Source organism: Strix uralensis, chromosome 2 (assembly GCF_047716275.1).
Source record: "Strix uralensis isolate ZFMK-TIS-50842 chromosome 2, bStrUra1, whole genome shotgun sequence".
Lineage (NCBI taxonomy): Eukaryota > Metazoa > Chordata > Aves > Strigiformes > Strigidae > Strix > Strix uralensis.
In genome coordinates this window covers 51420580-51444169 of record NC_133973.1, presented here as the reverse complement: position 1 = coordinate 51444169, position 23590 = coordinate 51420580, and the positions used below count along the sequence as shown (strand labels likewise).

The 23590-nt window shown below is 43.0% G+C and overlaps 1 protein-coding gene across 5 annotated transcripts in view; it reads right to left on the bottom strand.

Moving 5' to 3' along the window:
• PHKA2 (phosphorylase kinase regulatory subunit alpha 2) overlaps positions 1–22710 on the bottom strand; it is a 49016-nt gene extending 26306 nt beyond the window's left edge. For 3 of the 5 annotated variants that reach the window (XR_012627538.1, XM_074858692.1, XM_074858689.1), the window contains exons 1-15: positions 22460–22710; positions 17272–17430; positions 15864–15911; positions 15230–15398; positions 14300–14382; positions 13611–13691; positions 11288–11386; positions 10836–10982; positions 10558–10611; positions 9904–10026; positions 7806–7901; positions 6316–6423; positions 5537–5615; positions 3959–4093; positions 1871–1980 (exon numbers count right to left, since the gene is read on the bottom strand). Coding sequence is in view for 4 of the 5 variants with exons in the window: in XM_074858692.1 (XP_074714793.1) it covers positions 1871–1980; positions 3959–4093; positions 5537–5615; positions 6316–6423; positions 7806–7901; positions 9904–10026; positions 10558–10611; positions 10836–10982; positions 11288–11386; positions 13611–13691; positions 14300–14382; positions 15230–15398; positions 15864–15911; positions 17272–17430; positions 22460–22537 (1569 nt within the window). In the remaining variant the exon portion in view is untranslated. Of the gene's footprint in view, positions 1–1870; positions 1981–3958; positions 4094–5536; positions 5616–6315; positions 6424–7805; positions 7902–9903; positions 10027–10557; positions 10612–10835; positions 10983–11287; positions 11387–13610; positions 13692–14299; positions 14383–15229; positions 15399–15863; positions 15962–17271; positions 17431–22459 lie in introns of those variants that run through there. The other 2 variants (XM_074858690.1, XM_074858691.1) reach the window with 2 other exon arrangements.
• Positions 22711–23590: the final 880 nt, after the last annotated feature.

The following is a 23590-nucleotide window of genomic DNA, read 5'->3' as shown; positions in this document are numbered from 1 at the left end:
GTAGCCAATTATGACCTGTAATATTACTTTTAACAAAGCAACAGGAGTTCAGTCTGTGTATGGGAAGAAAAGGTTGAAGAACACATAAATTCAAGCTGGCAAAGTCCAAAGAAATTACTTCACAGAACCAGCCAAAACAGTCCCTGAGCCACCCACAATTAGTTTTGATAATTCAGGAAGAACAAGTCACAGAAATCCAGAGAGAAGCAAACACACTGCCTGTCTTTAAAAAGGAAGAGCCAGGATAACATAGATCTGTCAAGCCAATTTCAGTGCCTGAAAGCACGGGAAAACAAAGCCAGTTTGAGACTGCCAAGATAATGACAAAATCATAAAGCAAGATGGCCAAACAGTCGTATCAAAAAAACAATCTCAGCAAAGGAGTCAAATTTCCTTCTTTGGGAGCAACTGGATGATAGCTACTAGAACATGGCTGACATCTCTAAACTTCTGTAAATTTTCACACTAGTGAGCTGAAGAAAAAATATCTCAGGAAGCAGAACTGCTTGAAAAACTGTTCTCAAAAGGTAGTTATTAACCATTTTTTTCAGAACAAGAGCTTATCTAAATGCGGTCAGCCTTTGCCCCACACCTAATCAATGTTCTCATTAGAGAACAGGATGAAATACAATCTACAAAACCACAAAATTTGTGGACGTTAGTCAAGATCAACACAGATGAGTTAACTGCGTTAGGAAGGTGAAATTAAACATTAATTCCACCCCCTCAAAAAAAAGGCGGGGGAAATATCTGGCTACAAAGTACAACAGAAAATGTTATGGAGGATTTAGTCAAACATAGAATAAGTAGGAACTGTCAGTGTGTTGCTAATGCAAAGATAAATGCCCTTTTGGAATATATTAATACATACTTGATACATGGCAAAATTTCAGCTGGAATATTGGGTCCTACTTACAAAGTAAGATGTGGACAAAGACATATTTTGAAAAAAATCACAACTCTAAGAAAATTTGCCCTAATCTGTGAAAGTGAAAACTGGTGGGGGGAACAACACAACAAATAATCTGTTACAAAGCTGCTTGTGATCAGTTGATATGGGGAAGAATGGGAAGGGATTCACATTTTTTGCAATAAATCTGATGTTGTTTGGGCATTATGAAGCACTGCAGAAACCATCTATGGAGTCCACTGAATGTCTTCCACTGGAATTTAAGACTACATTAATCAAACATCTATTTAGGAAGGTATGAGCATTCTTTATTTTGCTCCAGTTGCACATGTTTAGAGTAGGTGACCCTTTGGTCTTCTAGTACCAACTGCTAGAAGAAGTCTACAGGAATAAGTGTGTCATATTTCATTAAATGTATAAAAATAAGAGCCATTAATTCTGGAAAGATCCAAACTTCCAGCTACATCGAAAAAGGCACTAACAGAAAACAAAGACAGAAACATCCCTTTCTCAGCACTACTGACCCTTTCAACAATATAATGAAAAGATTATGTCTTAGTCCCTTGGGGATTACAGTACTTGGCACAATTCTGTGAAACTAAATTTTTCATCAAAGCAATCAGTAGAAGGATATATTAAGTGAACTATTTCTGGAGAAACTATTTCATTAGCTAGAATGTTGGTTCGGGCAGAGATCACTAACAACTTTGTACTATTGATTTGCTGTGTTCTCCTACGCCAGAAGCCAAAGAAGCCAGACTCTGTATGACAGAAGAGAATTATCAGCACTCCTACCATGCTGATCATCCAACGCTCTTAAAAACCCCACAAAGCAAAGCACATCTGCTTTATCAGCCCTGCTCTACCTAAAGTAGAGTGACAGCAGGTAAAAGCAAAGTGCTTCACTAATCATTAGCCATTAAGTAAGCAGTGACTTCCCCACCAGCTTTACATCCTCACCTGAGGGGTAAAAGCAAATATTTGATTTCTTATCACGTACAGCTTGGAGGTGCCTAACACTCCAATATGTCGGTGCGGCCGTCCACTTAATTTCATGTTCTTGTTCCGGCCTGTAAAGAGAAGAGAAAGGAAAAAAAGTCTCACCTAACGTTTCCTGTGTGGTTTTCCACAACAACCACTTTAGACAAGGAAATCTGCTTCATTGATATCAGCAAGGCAGAAGAAAGATAACGAAGTGAGATGCTGCAGACTGGGCCGTTTTGTAGCAACCACCAATATAATAGCTAGAGTTCTTCAAAGGCATGATTAAAAATAAAAATTTTGGCTTCACTGACCATGGGATCAGGTCTTTTAATTACAGTCATTGCTCAGCAGCCAAAGCTTCCCCACCAAGAAGGACAGGATGTATGCTGTTTCAAAAACAAGGCCATCAACACACAACAGAAATTGCAGTGGTTTCACTGTAGAACCTTAAAAATTCTTTCCCACAGAAGGCTAAATCCAAATACAAAGTACATCCAAATACAAAGACAGATTTTCATTCTTTTCATCAGGCTAATAAGCTTCACTTTTCTCAGCGGAGCTTATTAGCAAATGATCCTCACTTGCATCCTTTGCTCCAGCAGCCAGGAGCTGACTTGAATCTCTCTGACAAGGAATATGAGCCAAACAACCACATGCCTGAAAATATACCACTGTGGACATTCCCAAAGAAGTCACTGTTAAAAACAATACACCAATGTGTCAAATCATCCTACTCACCCCATCACTAGTGAAAGAAAGCTATTATGAATAATTATGAAATAAATGTAAGCTTCAGCAAAGCCCTCCAAATGTTTCACTCGTTAAAAGTTCTTCGTGATAAAGAGACAGATTCTTTTCCAAAAGCAGCACATGCTATTTCCCTTCTCCATGTAAAGGGCACACTTTCTAAGACTTATTTGCAGACCCTATTACTTTGGATGCTTCCAAAAAACTTCCCGTTAAAACAACAAAAAACTCCCCAACAAAAACCACCACCACAACAACAACAAAAAAAACCACACCCAAACCCATCTCATGAACAGCCTCATACTCTCTCTCAGCATTACCTGTAACCCAAATTGCAAGGGAACATGCTCCAGACTGACAAAGCATGATACCGCTCCCCTTGTCCACACTGCAAAGGAATCTACCCATGCTGATTCACCCCACCTCATTTTACTTTGCAGTAACATCCACAGCTTTGAGTCGTGAGTTGATGGCAGGCTTGAAATAGTAAAACTAAGTTCAATTAGGCATACATGTAACAGATTTTCCACCAAGACCCCATTCATTCCAGCAAGGATTATCAAAAGAGATGGTTATCAAAAGATTTTCAACAACTAGAACCAGTCAGAGTTTTGGGGCATTTATTCAATCCAGCTGCCAGGCTCTGGGGAAAACAGGTCTCTATGGTCACTGCTGAGGAACTGGAACGTATTTAAAGTCCCAAAAAACCCTAAAGGCTTCTGGGTTTGCAACAGAGACAGAGAGCTTCAGCAGCTCGACTCAGCTCAGGGTTGGAGGAAACGTTAGCAAGAACCTGACAGCCCAAAGATGCTCTGACAGCAGCACACCTTCCCTGATTTGAGCAGAAAACTTCCCAGGCTGCCTGCTGGTAGAACGGCAACCACACTGCTCAGTTTCCAGACTTAGAACAGAAGTACTCTGACTTCTGAAAGGAAAAACATTTGGGTTTTTTCTGTGTTTTTCCAGGCATTTTTTCTAAAGACAGTTTCTCTGTGGAAGTAGTTCCTGCAGGACAAAAAAAAGAGTCAGTTCTTGCCTAACTCCAAGGGCACAGGAAAACTTGTATATTGGCCACCTTTTCTAATGAGGCAATTTTTTTTTTCCTGTTGGAGTCCCCTATTTAAGACAGAAGTTCTAATTTTGTTAAGTTTCTTTGCACAAATGCATTTTTTTCAATCAAAGAAACTGATTTAAATAAAAGAAATGAAATCAAAGAAATTGAGACAGTGTGAAGCAAGAAAAACAAAAACCAAAACACTACCCTTAAAAAATAACTTACACAGTAGTAGAGAGAGACTTCCATGTTCAAATACCTACCCAGCATGGTGTAGAGGTTACTCAGGATGCGAGCTGGCTGCACTCTGAGCGGATGGATATCAGCAATGCTCTGAACATTGATTCCATGGTCTTGCAAGAGATTCTTAATTTGATTAGATTCTGCCAAAACAGTTACTGCATAACAGAAAACAAAAACACTAGTAAGAACCAATGTTCTACTCTTTTTAACTGACTGCCTCTGTTGTCACCTCTCAACTAATGCATTTAGTTGACTAAAAAGACACAAATGCCTCACTTCTTTCTTAATTTACAAGCCTGTGAGATCAAAAGGGATTGCAAGAGGGCATCAGACAGATTTTGGTGCTCTGCTTCTCAACATGTCTTGCCATTGTTGTCCACTTTGGACCACAGGGTAATTCAAGTTGGAAGTACTGTCACAAGGTCTCTACTCCAACCTCCTGCTCAAAGCAGGGTCAGCTCTGAGGTTAGACCAGGTTCTCTGGGGCTTTATCAGTTTCTTCTGATTTCTTTCAGTAACGCTAGTTTGGATCATGCAGTCTGTTTTAGCAGATAGGTCTTTTCCCCCATAAAACAAGGAGAAACATGACTTGAAAATCTTTGCTGTTTTAATACAGCACACTTTAACAACACAGCCAAGTCAATGGGGAATAGGTGCTGTTACTTATATAGCAATAAATGTTAAAGAGGCCATAAAATGGCAGAGGTAGGGGGGAAAAAAAAAAAGTCTCAAAATCAGAGGAATTTACAATCCAGGGCCTGATCCCATCTCTTGCCCTGCTTGAGGTTTTGCCCATGTTAGGTGGCTTATTGATTTGGGACTAGTAATTCAGTATTCTTCTTTGCATTATAAATACTTGTCAAAGAATGCTAAAAATAAAGAAGCACTTCTATTTCTACTAGAAATTAAGCAGTTCAGAGTAACAAAATGCCACCCACATGAGACACCAACAGGGGTTAAACCAGCACCTGCCCAGGCCACAGTATCATTGACAAAGGCTGCCCCTGATAAACGAGCTTTTGTCAATGCTCTTCCAGAGTGGTACAGGCCCTTGAAAAGCCTTTAAGGCCTGATCAGTTGGTGTTTGTCCCCTACTTAATTTTCTGGTTTTGGTTGTTCCTGCACTGACGAAAGAAGCCACTCCCCGCAGCAGCCAAAAGAGAGCCGTAAGTCTGGCTGCCTCACCTTTGTGTACAGAGATCCTCCACACTCATTGCTCTCTGGTTCCTCTGAAAAGGTGCTGCACAAAAACCTAACTAAACTGACCCGTCTCCTGTCAGTCCTGCTCTTTCTTGCTAGAATCCAACAATATTTCCCTTTTCACTACAAGATTCAGTTTGCCACTCTCCAGTCCCTGACGAGTCTTAAAATTTTAACAAATATTTTTTTTAAGAAGTCTGTTAAACCTGATCTTCCCTCCTGGAAAAAGGCAGCTGGGCAAATAACCCCTTTCTCCTTCTCACAGTTACCATCAAAGCATCTACATCCCATGCAAAAAACCACATTATTTTTAAACATGTCCTTCTCCTCTCCTGTACACAGGGACTTTGTCATCACATGATCCAATTCACTCAGAATGTTCAAAAAAACTCCTTCACCTTGTACCACAACATCAGGTTTAAATCCAGTGGAAAACCTCCTGTTTAAGGGATCAATTTCACCTGCAGCAAGAAATCCCTAGAATAAATGTAAAAGAAAGAAAAAAGAAAGGAAACAAACAAAAATTAATTAAAAGGCTTCTGACAACATCTAGAAGAAATCTTAACCAAATTTCATATTTTATCAGGACAGCAGGACTTAAAGTCTGGTTTTTCTCCCCCATCCACTAAGTAGTGCATTCAATAAAAACAATGGCTGCAGTATTTTTTAGAACAAGAAAATGGTTATGACTGACACAATCTGCTTGTTCAGATTTCCCATTAAAGTTGCAGCAACTGACACAATTTTGCCAGGCCAGTGATTTTTTCTGTAGCTCCACAGAGATATTCAGTGGTTCCTTTAACAATCCATGGGTAATACGGGACAACTCCACAGGCATCTTATGCCACAGAGTAAGACATAGCCTAGTGGAGCTAAACCAGGTGCAAAATCCTAGCTCTGGGACAGACAAGTTAGGCTGGGCATATTCCTCTAGCCTAATGATACATCCAGTCTATCTGACAAGTTATTCAGCTTGATTAGAAATGGATAATTGCATATCTATCTATAAAAAAAAGAAAAGCTCTTGAAAGCTCAGAGTCATCCCTCCATGGTTCATGTACATGTTTATTCTGGAAAACAGATTGTCCCCTACCTGTCAACCAAATTGTACTTAAAGCCCAAGCCATCTCAAGACAAAATGAAATACAAGCTCACCTACTACACAAGAAATAATTACCTCTGCTAACAGGCAGCTAAGGACATACAATGATTGGCCCCAAAGATGAGGCAACTTTCCCACTGGGACACGATCCACTGAGTGAGGATTTTCATACTCCTCATCCACCTGAGAACAAGGAAGGAAAATTACCCTAAAGCTGTGAAGAACAATCAATAACATGGAACTATTTGAAAAAATATGGTCTATCATCTACCCTTTCTAACCTGGTATTACTACTGACATCAAGATCTCTTGGTTTTACTTTTAAGGCTGCACATTTTCCGGGAGAAGAACTATGCTTCCTTTTTGTACACTGCCCCACCCTTCGAAGCTGGAGGTTGAATGGGGCCTCTGCATGAAATTATGTTTATGCTTTGGTGTTAGCACTTCCCCTTTCTTCTCACCATGCCTTTGCTGCCTTCCCTCTGGGCAGCTTGTAGGTAATTGTGTGTCTGCTTTCTAACCTCTTGCAAGGTAACACTTGAACTTCACTGATGTCTGCCTAGCTTCCTGAAGTAAAGGTCTTGCCAGAAATGAAGGCTGTTCCACTCTTCCTGTGTTAGCAAGAATGGTCAATGGAAAAATTAAGAGCAGACTCTTATTAATTTAGAAAAAGAAAAACTGCCTTGGTTTTGCAGTATACAAATCTATTGAGGGCAGGGAAAAACCCTCTTAGATAACATCTTTACTGTAGCCATTTAAAAATTTATAAATGACAGGCAAAATCTACCCTGTTTACTTGGCATGTTCATCAGATCATCATCATCGTATCAAAATTCACAAGAAGGCTCTGAACTCTTACACGCTTGTTCCCACTGGGAAGGCAATTCAGAGTTTCCACCTCAGATCTGCAAGCAAGACATTAGCTGTTGACACTCCTTGCTCAAACTCAGACCAACCAAGAGGTTCCACACCCTTAGTGAGTGAGGGCTGAGAAGTCTGGAGTGGGAGAAAAAGTTGGCAGGGAGGGATACAAAGGCAAATAGCATGGAAGAGCACATAAGCTCGTCTGAATGTCTCTGTCACAATGGGACAATCAGGTAAACAGCAAAGATGGGGGGAAAGAAAAACAAAAAAAAACCCAAACAAAAATCCCAGCCCAAACCCTAATCCATCTGAAACCTGCTTCTCTCTCACATACAAGCTCTGGAAAAGAAAGAGCACAATCAATCAAAAGACTAGACAGGCAGGCCAGTTTACACTTTATTTATTTGAGCTTCAGTCAGCATCAGCACTTCTTAAATATCTGTCTTGCTATAAGGATTTAAAACTTTAGACCTGCTCTAATATTTCCGCACGCACCCAGACTCCCAAGTGAAAAATGGGACCATTTGGAAGCCTAAAGTTTACCATTTCTCGATGGGAGCTCTTAGTTTTTAAATAATGTGCAGTAGTCTTTTTTTTTATTGCTGATTTAGATTTATCAGCGATAGGAAAACTATAAAACTAACATTCACCTTGATATCTATACTTTGCATACTGAAGTGGATGCTGCATTTTCACAATACCTTTTCTGGAGGGACTGCATATAGTTCAGGCATTAGCACTATTCCATTCTTCTCTCTAATAAGTATTCCTTCCAGCGCCTCTCTATACTCTTGTACCTAGAAATGTTTTTAAAACAGAGGGAGAATTCATATTACAGCCAGCAAAACCGAAACAGTAAAGTTAAAGTTTTAGTACTTTCCAAAAGTATTTTTTCTGCTGAAAGGTCATTAAAAGAAAAAAGGAGGAGGGGGAGAGGCAGAATCATGACTTGCTGATGGAAGATTGGGGTTCAAATTCTCAGAGACTGTTCCAGCATCTCAATATTATCAGCCTCAGAAACATGAACACACATCTTTAATCTATAACACACCACTGCAGTACAAAACTTCTAAAGAGTTCCTATCAAGAAGTCACTGGAACAGATTCTACGTGACATTTGCAACAGATGACAATGCAGTGACATGGATGTCAGGATTGCCAATATCCATAAAGATGTAAGGTGTATAAATTGTGAGCTTCCTATCATGCACATTTGCTATGATTTTCTGAATTCTGCTTTGCAGGATTGGGAAATCAGTTTCTCTTAACTGATTTGCTTAAAAATTTGCCCAATGAAAAACTTAAAACAGATTTAAACTGTTTAAAAGTATTTAAGTTAACTGAACAAAAAATCCTCTTGTATTGTTAGACAACATATTATGAACAGGAATACCTGACTGATACAAAATAAAGAACGTTTAATATTCTTTTTACCAGATCCCTTGTTTTGTTCCACTTCTTAACTATCCCAAGTTTTTACTTACAGGGAAGCTGTTTTCAAGCACTATCAGCACCTGCCTCTGAAATCCTATTTCTGCTATGCCTTTCTGAGTACAGTGGAACATGCAAAGGTACCCACAAGTACACTGATATTTTCAGTATCCTGTCTTGACCCACTCTTTTTGAGACCTCAGGGTTGCTTATTTTTCTAACAATTTCTGCATTGCAACCACTTCTTTGCAGTGGTAATTGGGGAAGACCAGACATTCACCTGAATGTCTCAGTGACTCACTCAGTGATGTTTAAACCGTGAGAATGGGGAGCAATTTCTCGGTCTGACCATGCCCTAACACAGCCTGTCTGCACACCAAAAAGGCAACCAGGTACGTATCATCCCAGATAATCCAACTAAGTTCTAGAGACTGCTTTGTGAAGTGGTATTTTATTGACATGACTGAAGTTTCAGTAAACCTTCTGATTTTCCCTCTCATGAAATAATGCCATAATTCCACCAGACTAAATCTACTCTGTTCAGGAAAGCAACTTACATTTCTAGTGTCAGTATTTCACTTGATTTACAACATCTGGTACAGAAAGAGGGCTTTTTGGTCTAAAATCCTCTGTTTTCTTTCTGATGCCATTTAATTTTTGATGGGTTTACGTTTAGCAATCTCCTGTCCCTCTGCATACTAGGTGACATTAAATCACATGTATTTTTTACTTTCTGCAAGCCACCAATCTACAGAAGTCCTGGTATGAATACATTTAGTCCTGCCTACTTACTGTTCTTTAATTCACCAGTACTCTCCAGGGGCCACTACAGCCTTTGGAGGGCTACAATCAGTTTAGCTGCCCTGATCACTGGATGCTTGACACAGTAAAGGCATGAAGTAACTTAGGGAATTAGTGAAAATGAAATGGCTCCTCATAATCCAACCCCAAATCTCCCTGAATGTATAAAAGGACTGAAAGTACTATGAATCTCATTCTCAGCGGCCAAGGCACCAAGGCTGGGGAAAAAAAGAAGCTGGTCTCATCCTGAAGTAACTGGAAAAGGGGCATCAAGGTTGGTGATAAGACAGAAACAGGCAAATAAACCCTGTTCAGTCCAGTTTGACCACACCAGCTAACAGGGCCACTCAACCTGGTAGAGAGAAGGCAACAAGGCCCCAGTGTGCACAACACTGCAGCCTCTACCACGTCACAAACTCGCCAGGAAGGTGGGATTGGCTGAAGACTATTCCTACCCTGCTGATGGGGTACCCAACTGATACCCAAAATAAACATGGAGCAAAGCTACAAGATGCTGTGGGTAGATGTCTTGGCATCTCCATTGAAAGTAATTTCTCCTTTCCTCACCTGGATTTTGTCCTCATTAAATACTCCATCAATTAGGAAGTATGTCCAGAATACCGGCCACTCGCATTCAATATTCTCAAAGAGCTTCAGTTCAGCAGGATCATAGTGCAGCCTGCTTGGATCCTAGAAATTCAATCATACTCGTCTAGTCACAGTGCTAAATTAGTCACTCATATTCCAATGGCAGCCTATTTCATACAAGTAATTAAAACCAAGAAACCAATAAAAACACAAGAAATAGTTTCCATGCAGGCTCTTCACTTCTTTTTCACATTCAAACTTATTTAATCATTCCCTAGACAAATCAACCCTTCCCAGTCTCAGAATCTAGGTGTCACCCAAATAACCTTGGCTCTGCCTCAGTTCAGAGGTATTTTGGGAACTCCTCAGAGACACCACTTCCGCTTAGGCACCATAAGGGTTCATTTCTTACAGAATTATGAATTATGTTCTGTCCTTAAGGGTTTTCAAACCCTTAGTCTCCTTCAGACATGTGTCATTTCTAGGGTGGATACCTGGATTAACTCCAAATCCCCTAAGATGCCTTAACAGCGATACAGAACTTCACCCCTTCATGTAAATGAGACAAAAAATGTCTATAAACAAGATATAAAATTCTTCCTAATGCCTAGTGAAAATATACATCAGAAGTACCTCTCTGGGTGTCTTGTAACCATCTCGGAGAAAGCGACAGCAGCCATAGCGGCCCTGTAAAAACAGACAAAATTACAGAAAATTTCACATGCTGTTCTTCCTCACAGAATCACATCAGCATAAAAGTATGTGCTCAGTTTTAAGTGTCACTTAGGGATTTTCCTCCCTCTCTTCCACACACAGAACCAAGTCTGGCAACCTTTGTTTAATTAGGATTTTTGGTTAAGGAAGGGAGGTTTTGCTTCTCTTTCTCTCTGGAAAATAAAGGAAATCCTTACCTGCAATTTGGATATGATTTCACTCTTGGTTACATTAACAAGGTTTAGATCCTCCACTGCAAAAGCCGGGTAAGAAATAATAGAGAGAAGGCCAGCATCTATCTCCTTTGACGTGGACGCCCGTGGCAACATGGAGTACAGAATAGACTGAGCAAAACAGGAACAGAAGAGAGGGATGTAAAACAATTCACCTACTTCAAAAGACTATGTCCAGTGCAAATGGAATAGACTATACTATTTGCAAACTGACAGAGAACTCACTGCATAATTATTTTTAAGTTAGAATGAGAATGCTTCACACCACTCACTTTCACATGATCTACTAGAAACAGGGTGAACAATGAGTCTGAAGCCATCCTTATTATATTAAGCTCTTGGTTCAGTTAATCAACATTTCATTTAAAAACAAATGGGTTTTCCCCTAGCAAAGGAAACAGAAGACTAGTTTTTACCTGACAGTGTTCTACTTCATCAGGAAGAACATGAATCACTGATTTGTGTCCTCCATGAGCTCCAAAAAGATCTAGTTCATCAATTGCTTCCAAAGCAGCCTTCAAAAAAAACCAAACAACCACCCAAAAATCATTAAATACCTTTTAAGACAAGTATACACCCTAGCACCTGTGCTTATCCTCTAAAGGAAATTATGTTAAAATATAAGTTTGTTCCACAGATATTTTTTCATCTTTACAGGGAAGCTTCGCAATAATTCAGAAAAAGTAAGTATTTCTGTCTTTCCACTAGTAGGATATGGGACTGATGTGCTGGTGATCCTTCTTACAATTTAAAGGCAATGCAAAACAATAGAGAGCTGGGCTGCCACTGAGATAATATCTAAAGTACATAGTAATGAATGCTTCTCCTGTCCTATATTCCAAAATAACCCCCATTCAGTAGCCTTTCACTCCTCCTGCCTGAAGGACTGTTCAAAGAAGAAGGTTTGTTCGAGGCAACCCAGAATCAGCAGAGGCCAGTGCCCCGAGAAGAGAGCATGACCATCTCTCTGATATTATCACTTCCTGAGATAAGAGAAACGAGACGTCTGCTCCCTGCACAGCCAGCCGAGGCACACCATGCTCCACGTCAGCTGGTGAATCACCACATCCCGTACCTCTTGGCCATAATGCATTTGCCTAGTGAAGACGTTAGCAGCCCAACCACCGACTCCATTTGGGCTCTCCTACGTTAATCTAGCAGGCTACAAAACCTGGCTTTGCAGAAGCGGGGTGTGCAGCACAGTGCAGGGAATGTGGCAGGAAGAGAGCAAGGCCTAGACAGCCAGAGTCAGGCTCGCAGAGCTTTCCCCTGAAACGCATTTTCACAGGGCTGAAGTATCACTGAATGTCACTCTGTGCCCATTTTTGTCTTGCAGGTTCACGGTAATGTCAATCTCTGACAAAGGAAGGATCGCACAATGCAGCTTGCCTTACTCGCTCTCCGGAAAGGCAAGGGCATTTTCCTTCTTCCAACACAAACATGGGTTTACTGGTTCTGTAGAGCCTCTGTCTAGCCAAGCGTTAGAGCAGCAAATGCTCCTGACAGTAGCAGAAAGCCCCATTTAGGGACTGATAGTTGGGACTAGGGGCAGTCTTAATGGTGAACAAAAGGCACTGAGATCAACTCAAAGGCATACGCTCCGTGCTGTACTACTGTCACAGGGAGCCACACAAATCAGATGAGGGAGAGAAATATTAAGAAGGAGAATTCCTGAGGCAGATTTAAAAAAGTAGTATTTACCTTGCCCTCTGCAGCAGGGCCTCCAGCGTGCCTCCTGGTCCCCACCCAAACCAGCACTTTTATTGAACCCAGAGACACAGAGATGCAAAGCTGTGCAGCAAGTCCCACAGATGCTCCTGACATCAATGCACCCAGAAGTTGCGTAGAGACCACAGCAACTCGCGTCAGGCTGTTCAGTGCAAAAAAATTTGTACTGGACAGCTAAGGAATAACTTCCCCCACGAACACTGCCCTACCGCTATTTGACTGAACTGTGGTCAAGACCAGCAGTTTCTCCCTCCTGCAGCTACACAAGACCTTGGTAACTAATAAGACCTTATAGTGGCCTTCCAGTACTTAAAGTGGGCCTTCGGGAAAGATGTGGAGGGACTCTTTGTCAGGGAGTGTAGTGATAGGACAAGGGGTAATGGCTTTAAACTGAAAGAGGGTAGATTTAGATTAGATCCAAGGAAGAAACTCTTTAATGTGATAGTGGTGAGACACTGGAACAGGTTGCCCAGAGAAGCTGTGGCTGTCCCCTCCCTGGAAGTGTTCAAGGCCAGGTTGGACGGGGCTTTGAGCAACCTGGTCTAGTGGAAGGTGTCCCTGCCCATGGCAGAGGGGTTGGAACTAGATAATCTTTAAGGTCCCTTCCAACCCAAACCATTCTGTGGTGCTATGATTCTGATTCTATGATTCTATGATTTAATCTTACCATGAAAACATCACATATAATACTGGAGCTAGAGAATTAAGACAGAAAATCAGAGGCCACTTTAAGAGACTGCACCTCACTGAATCTATCAGAGTCATGCCTCAATGAATCTGGTACCCTTCTTGCAACCCCTGGAACAACTGTGCTGAGGTCCTTCAATGAAAGCCATTATCACAAGGATTTTACACTCAAAAATACTCACTCACACCCAAACAAAAATTCTTATACAATCAGTTAACTATCGCAGTGGCCAAGAAGACTACGCAAAGGAAGCCATCAGGTTTGTCAGAGCCCTTCAGTGTGACAGAACAGCCATGAAGGAGGTGTCAGGAAGACATTCTCACTTTGGCCATCCCTACGGAGCTCGCGTTCAGTTCAGGGATGCCCTGGTTTGTCTTATCACCACGTTCCCAAATTCCATAATCCTGCAATAACAACATCATCAAGGAAAAATTGGCATGATCATATAAAAAAACCAATGTTTTCCCCCCTCGTCCCCCAACAAAACCAGAGCCCTGCATGAAATCAGTTTATTTGCCTTAAAAAAAAAAAAAAGAGAATTAAAAAAAGGCTGCAAGTCTCCAAAGAGCCCCTCCCTCCTCACCTTTAAAGAGCATCAGAGAAAAATATACCCCAACACGATCATGTCTACAGTCATGAATCACTGTCTTCACAGAACACAAAGCCCTTTATCCTTCCCCCTGTGCACACTTCAACCTGTGTCCCTTCAACTTGTCACTTTCCAAAAAGTTTAACACTTTGCTCTTTTTAGAAAGGCCCATAAGATTTTAATGAGATATCAGGAAATATTAACTATCAATAACGAAAAATTATTATTATGATCTAACAAGTATATCTCACCCAGACAGCCCTCCCACCATCTCCAAAGATGCTGCTCACAATGTAAAGTACTGACAGGATCTGATATCTTCTCATGGAAAAAGAAGTCTGTATTTTCCTTCTCCATCAATAAATAATTTCTCACCCACATCTGAGCAGTGTTCAAGTGATTTACATATAAATAACTACTTACAGCAACTTTGTAGGCAGCTTCTATGTAAAAAACAAGATTCTGAATAAAGGTAACTTCATCAAGGGTGAAGATAATACGTAACCCTGATTAAAAGAAGGGAACAGAGTAATTATACTGTATCAGAACTGAAATACTTACTCTTCAGTGAGTTTCATGGGGTTTTTTATTTGCTACCAACTACTGCCCACTGAAATCAATAAAAAACTCATGTTGATTTCAAAAGATCAGGCAGCAAGCCTCAATACTTGCTGCTGATAAAATACTTCAAATGCCACCAATACATACTGTTTCAAAGACCAACCAAAACCCATCCCTGTGAGAGCAGCATTCAGACACGGTAGGTACAAAGCAGATACATCTGAGTCAGCTCTGGCACTCACAAGCAGTGCATCTCAATTCCCGTAGCTCCCCACCCCTCCGCCCACTTAGAGTTCTGTCGAGGGACCACCAGGATGACCAGTCACCTGCTCTGCAGGGGTCAACTGCAAGGGGCTCTGAGGACAGAAAAACACGTAAGGAAACAAATCCTGTCCTCACAGGAGGAGGACAGTTGAGAAGTGCACAAAATAAAACAGTGCCAGCAAGAAGAGGAACACAGATAGCACTAGTGGCACCTGACTCGAAGTTGCCACTCTCTGAAGAAACCTGGTTGTCCATAAGGACAGCAGTCTTCAAACACAAACTCTTCTCTCACATGGCTCTGAATATCTCATGTTATTTGTATGCCAATATTAAGGGAATGGACACAGTCACTATAAATATGAAATCCTAACTAAGCCACATCTCTTTTTCAGAGAAATATTACTTTCTTCTGAGTAATAACTATGTAAAGGTCTTTGCAGCTAGTTACAACTTTTTTTCCTTTTTAAATGAAAGCTAGAATAGAAAAAGACTGCAACAATAGACAAGGCTACAATATCTTCTGCTTACCTGATGCAGTCATCTGTGCCAAGAAAAGCAGGTAAAGCGAAGTTGCATCCACTTGTAGATGCCCCCACTGGTCGTCCCCAACCACTGTGGCACAAGTTGCAGAGTTATACTTGGCATGTAGGCAGTCTTTGGTACTCTGTGTGCGTTTGAACTTCTCTACCTTATCTACCTAAAAAACACCACAAATCTCAAATCTGAAACATTTCAGAAGAAATTCTCCAAACTATTTCAAAACTAGCAACTTTTCCTAGGTGAGGAGAAATGTGAAGTCTTAATTTTTGTCACCTCACTTCAGTGTGTTTTGATTGATCAGAGTGCTTAAACACAACTCTAACTTTAGGCTTCAGCTAAATCCACATCTCCTTGGGAAAGAATATTACCTTGTTGAAATCAAATCTTGGTGACGGGTATGCATCTTGGTGAAAATCAGTTTGCAGAGGCAAAACTGCGATTTGCTACAAGCACAATCTCAAAAGGTGCAAGATTAGAGTTTTGCTCAAGAGTTTTTATTAAAAAGACTCCCCACACATGCAAAAAAACTCACTCTATAGAAAAGTCACAAGGAACACATGCTTCAGATGAACTGCTTAGTAAATGCAGCATGTACTAGTTCAACTCATACCTATGACATTACCTGTCTCATCATGCACTGTAAGAGTCCCCGCATCAGCTTCACAACGTTCTGCAGGAACAAAACAGACCAGTGACACCCTCACAGGCTGGCCTCATCAGCTGTTACAAACAACATTCAAAAGTGACAAAGTTGACACCGTCTACTAACATCCTGCCAAACGTAAAAAAATGCATGTTTACCTGAAAAGCTTTACATGTTTTTTTTTTTTTTAAATATACTGGTTGACTTTTATTCCCACATTCCTATCTAGGAGAACAAATCTTTTCCAAAGGCCTTCTCTCAGCAGTGGAGCAACTCTCTGTGGTCCTTCTATCCAGGTAAGGAAGTAAGACAAATGCTATATCTTGTAAGAATAACAATGATGATGATTTTTAGAGTGACAGATCCAGGGAACACTGGTAGAGGACTGCAAGACATTGACATGATTGGAAAACCTGTGGAGCTTCTTTCCCTCTTTATACAGTACAACAGAAAGCACATGACTAATGTAAAGAAAGGGCCTGCAGTGCGTACAAAGAGAAGCAGAAGATTTTGTCTTAAATGAAGAAATCAACCTCATCTTTTTATCCAAAAATTATTATATCCTCACAATATGATCATGCAAACTGAGCCCAGGTTATTCTGTCACCACAGATCTCCCTTGTTTGAGCAGTACATACCAGCATAAAATTTACCCAGTGCCTTCAAAAGAACAGCACAACACTGACACCAACAGTCCCTCACATCCCATTAACCCACCTCCACACCCTCCCTTCTGACATCCACTTCCCCAGCTGCAGATTACAGAAATTAACTGTGTGAGTTACCTCACCTCCCAGTTCTCCAGCACGTGAGTCTTACCAGTTTGGAGATTGTTGCCTTGTCTGGTTTGATCAAACCTGTCTATACACCATGTATGACTTCCGTGAGGTGACACAAGTGCACATTTCAAAGACTGCAACTTTAAACAGCTGCTTCTCCTTACGGGGAAGAGTGGTCTACCAGATCAATTGCTACCCTAGGATCCAAGTGACCTAGGCTTGATTTTCTGGTCCATAATACACCTCATGAGGGATCTCAAGATTTAATCAGAGGCTTGTAAATCTGGGCATAAAATGTCTCAGAAGCCTAATTTTCAACAGTCAGCCAACTGTAGAAGTTTGATTCCTATATGCGTTTTGTTTATATTTTAATTCAGGTGTTAGCCTCCCTGCCACAGTTCTCTGAATCTTGCTTGCCAGAAGGCTGCCGCGAACACTGTATACCATGTGCTGCACAAATACTGGCATGGTAGGAACAAGACACGCCCTCCAAGCTGGGAAAACCCTGCCAGGTGCTAGACACAGAAACAATGTGAACACACTGTCCAAAACCACAACGTATAAAAAAACCAAACAGCATAACTGGTTTACACCAGAATTTGACACACCTGCTCGAGCTCGTAGGCTTTGGCCTTATCCTCATCCCGGTCTGCGTTCTTCCGATAAGCCATTCCCAGCCCCCACACAGCCAGGATGCTGTAGATGTTGTCCCGCACCCAAGCATCCTTATGGTCCGTACCAGCTGAAAGCAGCCCCGTAACTGGATTCTAACCATCACAGAAGGAATAAAGAGCAAACATTACTACCTGAAATCCCATCTTTCCATGTCAAGGGGTAAAAAAACAAAAGAGGGAGCCAAAGATAATTTCACACTGATTGCACACTGAGGCTGCTCACAATTTTGTGACAGAAGTGAGGTCCCATCTTTCTTTCCCAAACTCACACAAGTGAAATGCAAAATTTCTTTGAACACTTCAGGATATAAAGCTTATGGCATCCAGCTGGGCATCCTCATCCACATAGGATTATTAGCTAAGTCACTGAGGAAATAGGAATTTAAATATTACATACTTGTAAGGAAAAGAGAGTACTGAGTTAACATTAAAAACTGAGTCTGGGATCTATTCATCTCATGCAACTGGTCTGTGGCATAATCTTGAGGAAGTAAAAAAACACTACTTCCCTTCTCAGAAATTAAAAAAAGTATTTCTATTTATTTACCTGCTTGGTTTATGACAGCTAAAGCATAAATGCATACAAAGCCATTTTATGTCCTCCTTTGGAAAATGTACAGAAAGACAAATTCTGATGGTGTTGAAAAGCAGCAGTATCTGAAAACCAGCACGCTGAGTAATCTGCATCCCAAACACTCCATTAAATTTTTCATTGCATCATTAATTCCCATCACTTCATTATCATTAATTTTTAAGACCATCTTTCTCAGCTGTATGTTCTTCACTACCAAAAAAATGAGGTAGAGAGGCAAAAGGTCAATAGAGCTTTCAATCAAATCAAGTCTTTACAGCAAATTTCAGTGAATGAAGACTAGTTGCCCGGACTGGTGTGACAAGGGGGAAAGATTACAATAATAAAGATAAGTACAATTAAAAAGAATACATACAGCCATTTCTCATTTCTGCCACACAGAAGGAGTTCACTCAACTCCTTCGTAGTTATTTTTAAGAAAGAAGTTTTGAGGGGGAGGAGCTTTAATTACAATTTCCTGGGCTTTGCATGTGACAGCTGAACAAGACACAGGTGACAGCCTGACACCCATGACTAGGCACAGTCAGTGCTATTGTTACAGTTTGAATACAGCAACGTTAGTGGCTCGCTGAGAGTAGAAACATGTAGTTCTGCTGAAACAGTCCCTCAGCACGGTCTTCACAAACCAGATAACAGCAGGAGTGCCTACTCATCCATTTGCTGGGGAAAGCAGCACATATGAACCCAAAGAGCTTAAAAAACTTATTTCTGAACTTGAAAAGTCAAACCAAAGAGTTACTCTCTTTCTGAGAACAAATGAGCAAGCAAAGAAAGGGGACCCCACTCCCAGTTCAGCACTGCACCCGCGTGGCAAAAACCAGGATCTTGAAAGGCAGACCGCGCATTCCCAGTATTTTTAGAGGGCACTTTGTTTCCCTCCTCCCATGCAGCACAACAAATTTCTATGTACTTGCAGCCTTGGCTTGACAGAGATCACCCTGCCGGCATTCAGGCCCCAAGGAGGGACCTGCCTTCCTTCAAGGGGCTGCATTAAACCCATCCAAGGGCAGCTATCACCATTTCAGCCCCTCTGGCTCCTCTATAAGAAGGTCCCAGCTCTTGGGGCACACTGGGGCTGGCTCTCATGGACTGACAACACATTGATGTCTTTTCTCACGCACATTCAGAATATTAGCAGAATCATACAATATATTAATTAATGTTTTAAGTGGTTTTGGTATTTTTTTAGAAAGTGCTTACTCTTAAAAACTACAATTACTCTGTTACCTGCTGACACCATATGAAAAGTACAACCCATACAAGTTGCTAAAGAACCCAGAGAAACACCGAGTGTGCTTAACCCTAAAGATGTTAACGGGATTTTAGCTCAGCTAGTACTTCAAAACGTTAAGTCTACGCAGTGATTGCTAATTGGACTAGTGGGTCTGATCCTGCAAATCACGCTGCACATACAGATTCATGAAGCAAGGAATTTCACCAGCACCCATGGACTCTGTGAGCTGAGAGCACTGCAACAGAAAGCTGATTGTTGGACTAAAACTTTAAACTGCTGTATCATGCCCAATCCTATTTTTAAGTCTGTTAGTCTGAAGACAAAAAAAAACCCAAACACCAGCTCCTACAGGGGACCAGACATTAATAAGAACTTCAGCAATACAGGCGCAAAAATTGCAGGGTTCTAACCAGAGCAGCAATACAAGTAAGTCCACATTTAGCATCTTGCTGAAAATCTATTTAATTTGCATCTGTCTCACTAATCTGTCAGATGAAAACTGATGTAAGCTCTAGCAAAGTCTGCAGAGAGATTGTTTGTGTGAAACCATACGCACCACAACTGGGTCGTGTATGCCAAATGTGCTTTCCTTATCAGCTCCAGTTGCTTTTCTCTTATAGTACCCTAGCAATACTTAAAATATATATAGGCATTATGTTTTGCTATTTTAGGGACATATCTTAACATTCACATTTTTTCTTATCTCATTCAAATTAATAAGCAGCTGAGAACAGCCTTCTGGCAATGCTCTTCAGTGCTTGCTCAGCTCCAGTACCGAAACATCCCTCTGGCCCCCATCCCCAGGGGCACTGGGAATAGCTCACAGACCCCACACCACAGCAAGCAAGGGCACAAGACAGGAGCCAATAGTTTGGTCTTAGCCTCCCTGTAACAACCTTTAACAGGATCATACCTGTCACCGTGCATGCGGCAGGGACTGATCAGCAGAGTGCAGCACTTGCAAAACAAGAAGAACTTTGCTACAGATCCAATCCTGCAAGGTGCTGCATATGGAAGACTGTCAGCCCTGTTGAGGGGTCCAGACCTGTGCTTTGAATGCATGTCTGCCTGCTAGCACATATTGTGAATGAAAATTCACCTCTAAAATGATGTTGATTTAGAGTGATTAGAATGAATGTAAGATCAGTTGCTGCTACTGAGAAACCTGACGCCTGGTGTACTAAACACCTTATCACAACAAAATGTTCCTGAGCACACGATGCGTTCTCCTCGCTGCACCCTGAGGAGAGCGAGCTCGTTACTACCCTCCATCAGAGCACACCAGCTGACATGCCAAGTCTGAACACCTGGCACGCTTCTGGGTACAAGGTACAAGGTCACAGTCACACATCACCCCTGTGCTGAGAAGCAGCACCTCAGAGGGATCTTAAATACCTCCTGCCTCTTCTGCCAGGCTACTCCTGGGCAAAACAATGGCTTAAATTCCCCTGTCTCCATCCTGAAAGACACCAGGAAGGCACCACCAGTGCAGCAGCTGCTCAGCGCATCCCACCATAGGCTGTTCTGCCCCCAAGCAAGACGAGGCTGTATGGGGCCCAAGGACAACCGTCCTAACTTGCCCAAGCAAGCACTGCATCTCTTCGCGCAGCTGAGCAGGATGTTTTCATTCTAGTGCAGTGGAAAACAATAACCAAATAGATACAGAAAACAAATCTAGAAACTCACCATGCAGCATCGCTGCCTTGGTGATATCGTTGTCCCTCTGCCTTGCTGCTAGCCTGTGACTTGTTTTCCACACACGGAAGAAAACTTCTTTGTCTCCTTCCCCCACCTCTGAACTCTCCCCAGCATTGAGCACTGAGCAGAAAAGGCAGCACTGAGTCATGAACATGCATCCAAACACTGTAAATAGCAACTACAAAATTCTGGGTCCCTGGTGTAAGCTCCCATATTACCATTAAGTTACCCTTTTTATTATTGTTAACTATTAATAATCATGAAGGCACAGATTTTATAGGGCGTGTTTGATCACTGGATCTCAGAGGCTCCATCTCTAATGGAGGCTGTTACCGGCATCCTCAGCCTATAAACATGGAAATCAAGGCAGGCACTGGAACCTAAAATGACTTGTCCAAGGTCATCCCACAGACAAGAGGCAGAGACAGGAGCATAACTCAAAGCACCTCCCACACCCCAGCAAAATTATCTTCTCACAGCACTCACACCATGTCCTTGCATTAGTTTCTAATGGGTTTACAATTTACATTAATTAGTACACAAACATTAATTCACAGGTGTCTGGACCCTGCCCCCACAACAGTCAGTGACAAAAATCTTACTGATCTAAGCAGATTTGGGTCCTAACCTCTTCACTGCTTTCCAGTTTCTTGTAACTCTCAGCAACTCAATATATTTGGGAACTGATCCATGCAAAAAACTCTGTTGCCCTCATCTTATGTCTTGGACTGCCTTAACCAAGGCATGACACTGCAAGCACACTGCGAGCACCCATCCTCAGAGCCCGCCTGGGTGAAGCGAGCACATTAAGCAGAGAGCTCTATGCTACACGCTGATGCTGGTCAAAAACCACAGAGTGGGTAATAGTTTTTCCCTACCAGCTCTGACACCTTCATTCTTGTACTGCTCACCTACGCAGGCAGCCCAGCCCGAGAAGCCAGGGCCCAAGTGGCGTGGCAGCGGGAGCACTGGCTCCACTCAAACCATCGCTGGACAAGCTGCACCAGCAGCAGGTTGGGGACGGGAATCTCTGGGACGTGCAGCGCTGCACACACATACCGCACAAAGCACATGCTGCGAACCCTGCTCTGTCCTGGATTCACACCGAGCTGATGCTGACAGACGCATTTCAAAGGCCCTGTTTGGGAGCTCTACGTTACTGGGACTTAATAGTGTTACGTGCATACATATATATATATATATGTGTCACAATGTACATATACATAGTGTTACAACGGGTGGGTGTGTATCGTATGACCATGAACACATTCTGTAAACAGTATTACTGTCTGCAGGCTCCGACTTGCTGTATTTTCCACATGTCTTCCACCGTGCATTTCTGTAAGCGGCTAGCGAGCAGCCCCGGCGATCCGCACCGCCTCAGCTTCCCCCGCGCCCCTCCTCAGGCGGGGGCAGGAGGAGATGATACGGAAGGACGCCGTGAGCCGGGGAGAGGAGATATTTTCTTCCATCGGCCCCGCCGTGCCCCTTGTGCAACCAGGCTGCGGTCACCGGCCCCGGCAGCTCCAGCCGCCCTGCCGCAGGCCCCCCGCGCCCCGGCCCGCCCCATCGCGTCCCGCGGCGGCGGCTGCCCTCACCTGGTGGCAGAGGATGGTCCGCTGGACCAGGCGGGCGTAGCCGTCCAGGCGCACCCCCGAGTTGCTGCGGCTCCTCATCGCCTCACGGCCGCCCCGCACCTCCCGCCTCAGCCGGCCCGGATGACAAGCCCGCCCCTTCCCGCCGGTCGCGATCGGCGCGGCGGCAGCCGGAGATGGCGGCGATCTCTTCCCTCCGGCCCTCCCCGCCGGCCGGCCTGCGCGGCGGGCAGTGCGCCAGACCGACCGCCCTCCCTCCCGCCGGCGGGGCGGGGCGGGGCTCCCGGCCGCGTCTCTTTCGCCGTCCCTTCCTGTGGCCGCGCGGGCGGCGGGAGCGGCTGAGGGCGGGCTGTCTCGGCGGCGGAACGAGGGGGAGCAGGCGCCTGAGCCCTTCCAGGGGCGCTTCCGTGTGGGTGGGGTGCTTGAAATCCCAAATTCAGCTTCCGTGAAGAACCGGCAGCCTTTTCCCCGCGCGGCGTTGCAGCTGCTTTTCCAAGTCTCAGCGCGCTGCCCCGGGAGGCGGCGGGAGAAGGGCTGGTGGGGGAGGCGTGAGGGTCGGCGGGCTCGGCGGCCCGCAGGGACACGCGGGGGTGTCGGTGCCCCGGGGAGTCGCTAGCAGTCACCGCGAGGCCCAGCAGCGTGAGCCGTATCGCCACAAGTGACAAAAGCCAGGCCAAATTGTCAAAAATAAACGCGATTTTACACATCCTCTCCCTAAGTTCGCAAGATAAGATGCAAAAGGCCAGGAAGTTTCTTGGAAGCCTCTTTTCAGCCTTAAAAAATACCGGTTTGACATCTGATAGAATAAAGGTCAAAAAAAAAAAGTGGCAAGACTTTACTAAGTGTCTTCACACCCCAGCCTTGGCTTTATAACTTAATAAAGAAACAGGATTTAGAGATTTCTGATGGAAATGAACCTGCTAAACTCATAGGCACTCCCTGGGGCATTTAGGCAAGGGTGTTTTTTGAGTCCGTTTGCCCTGGCCTCACTCCGCGATGTGGTTCCCAACCATGGACAGGACAGGGGCGAGCAGAGAAAAGAGAAAGGGAGTCGGGCCAAGACTTAGAAACTTGACAGAGATTTACCAGAAAAAAAAAAAAAAAAAAAAAGACTTGTGTTATGTAGAGCTGCAA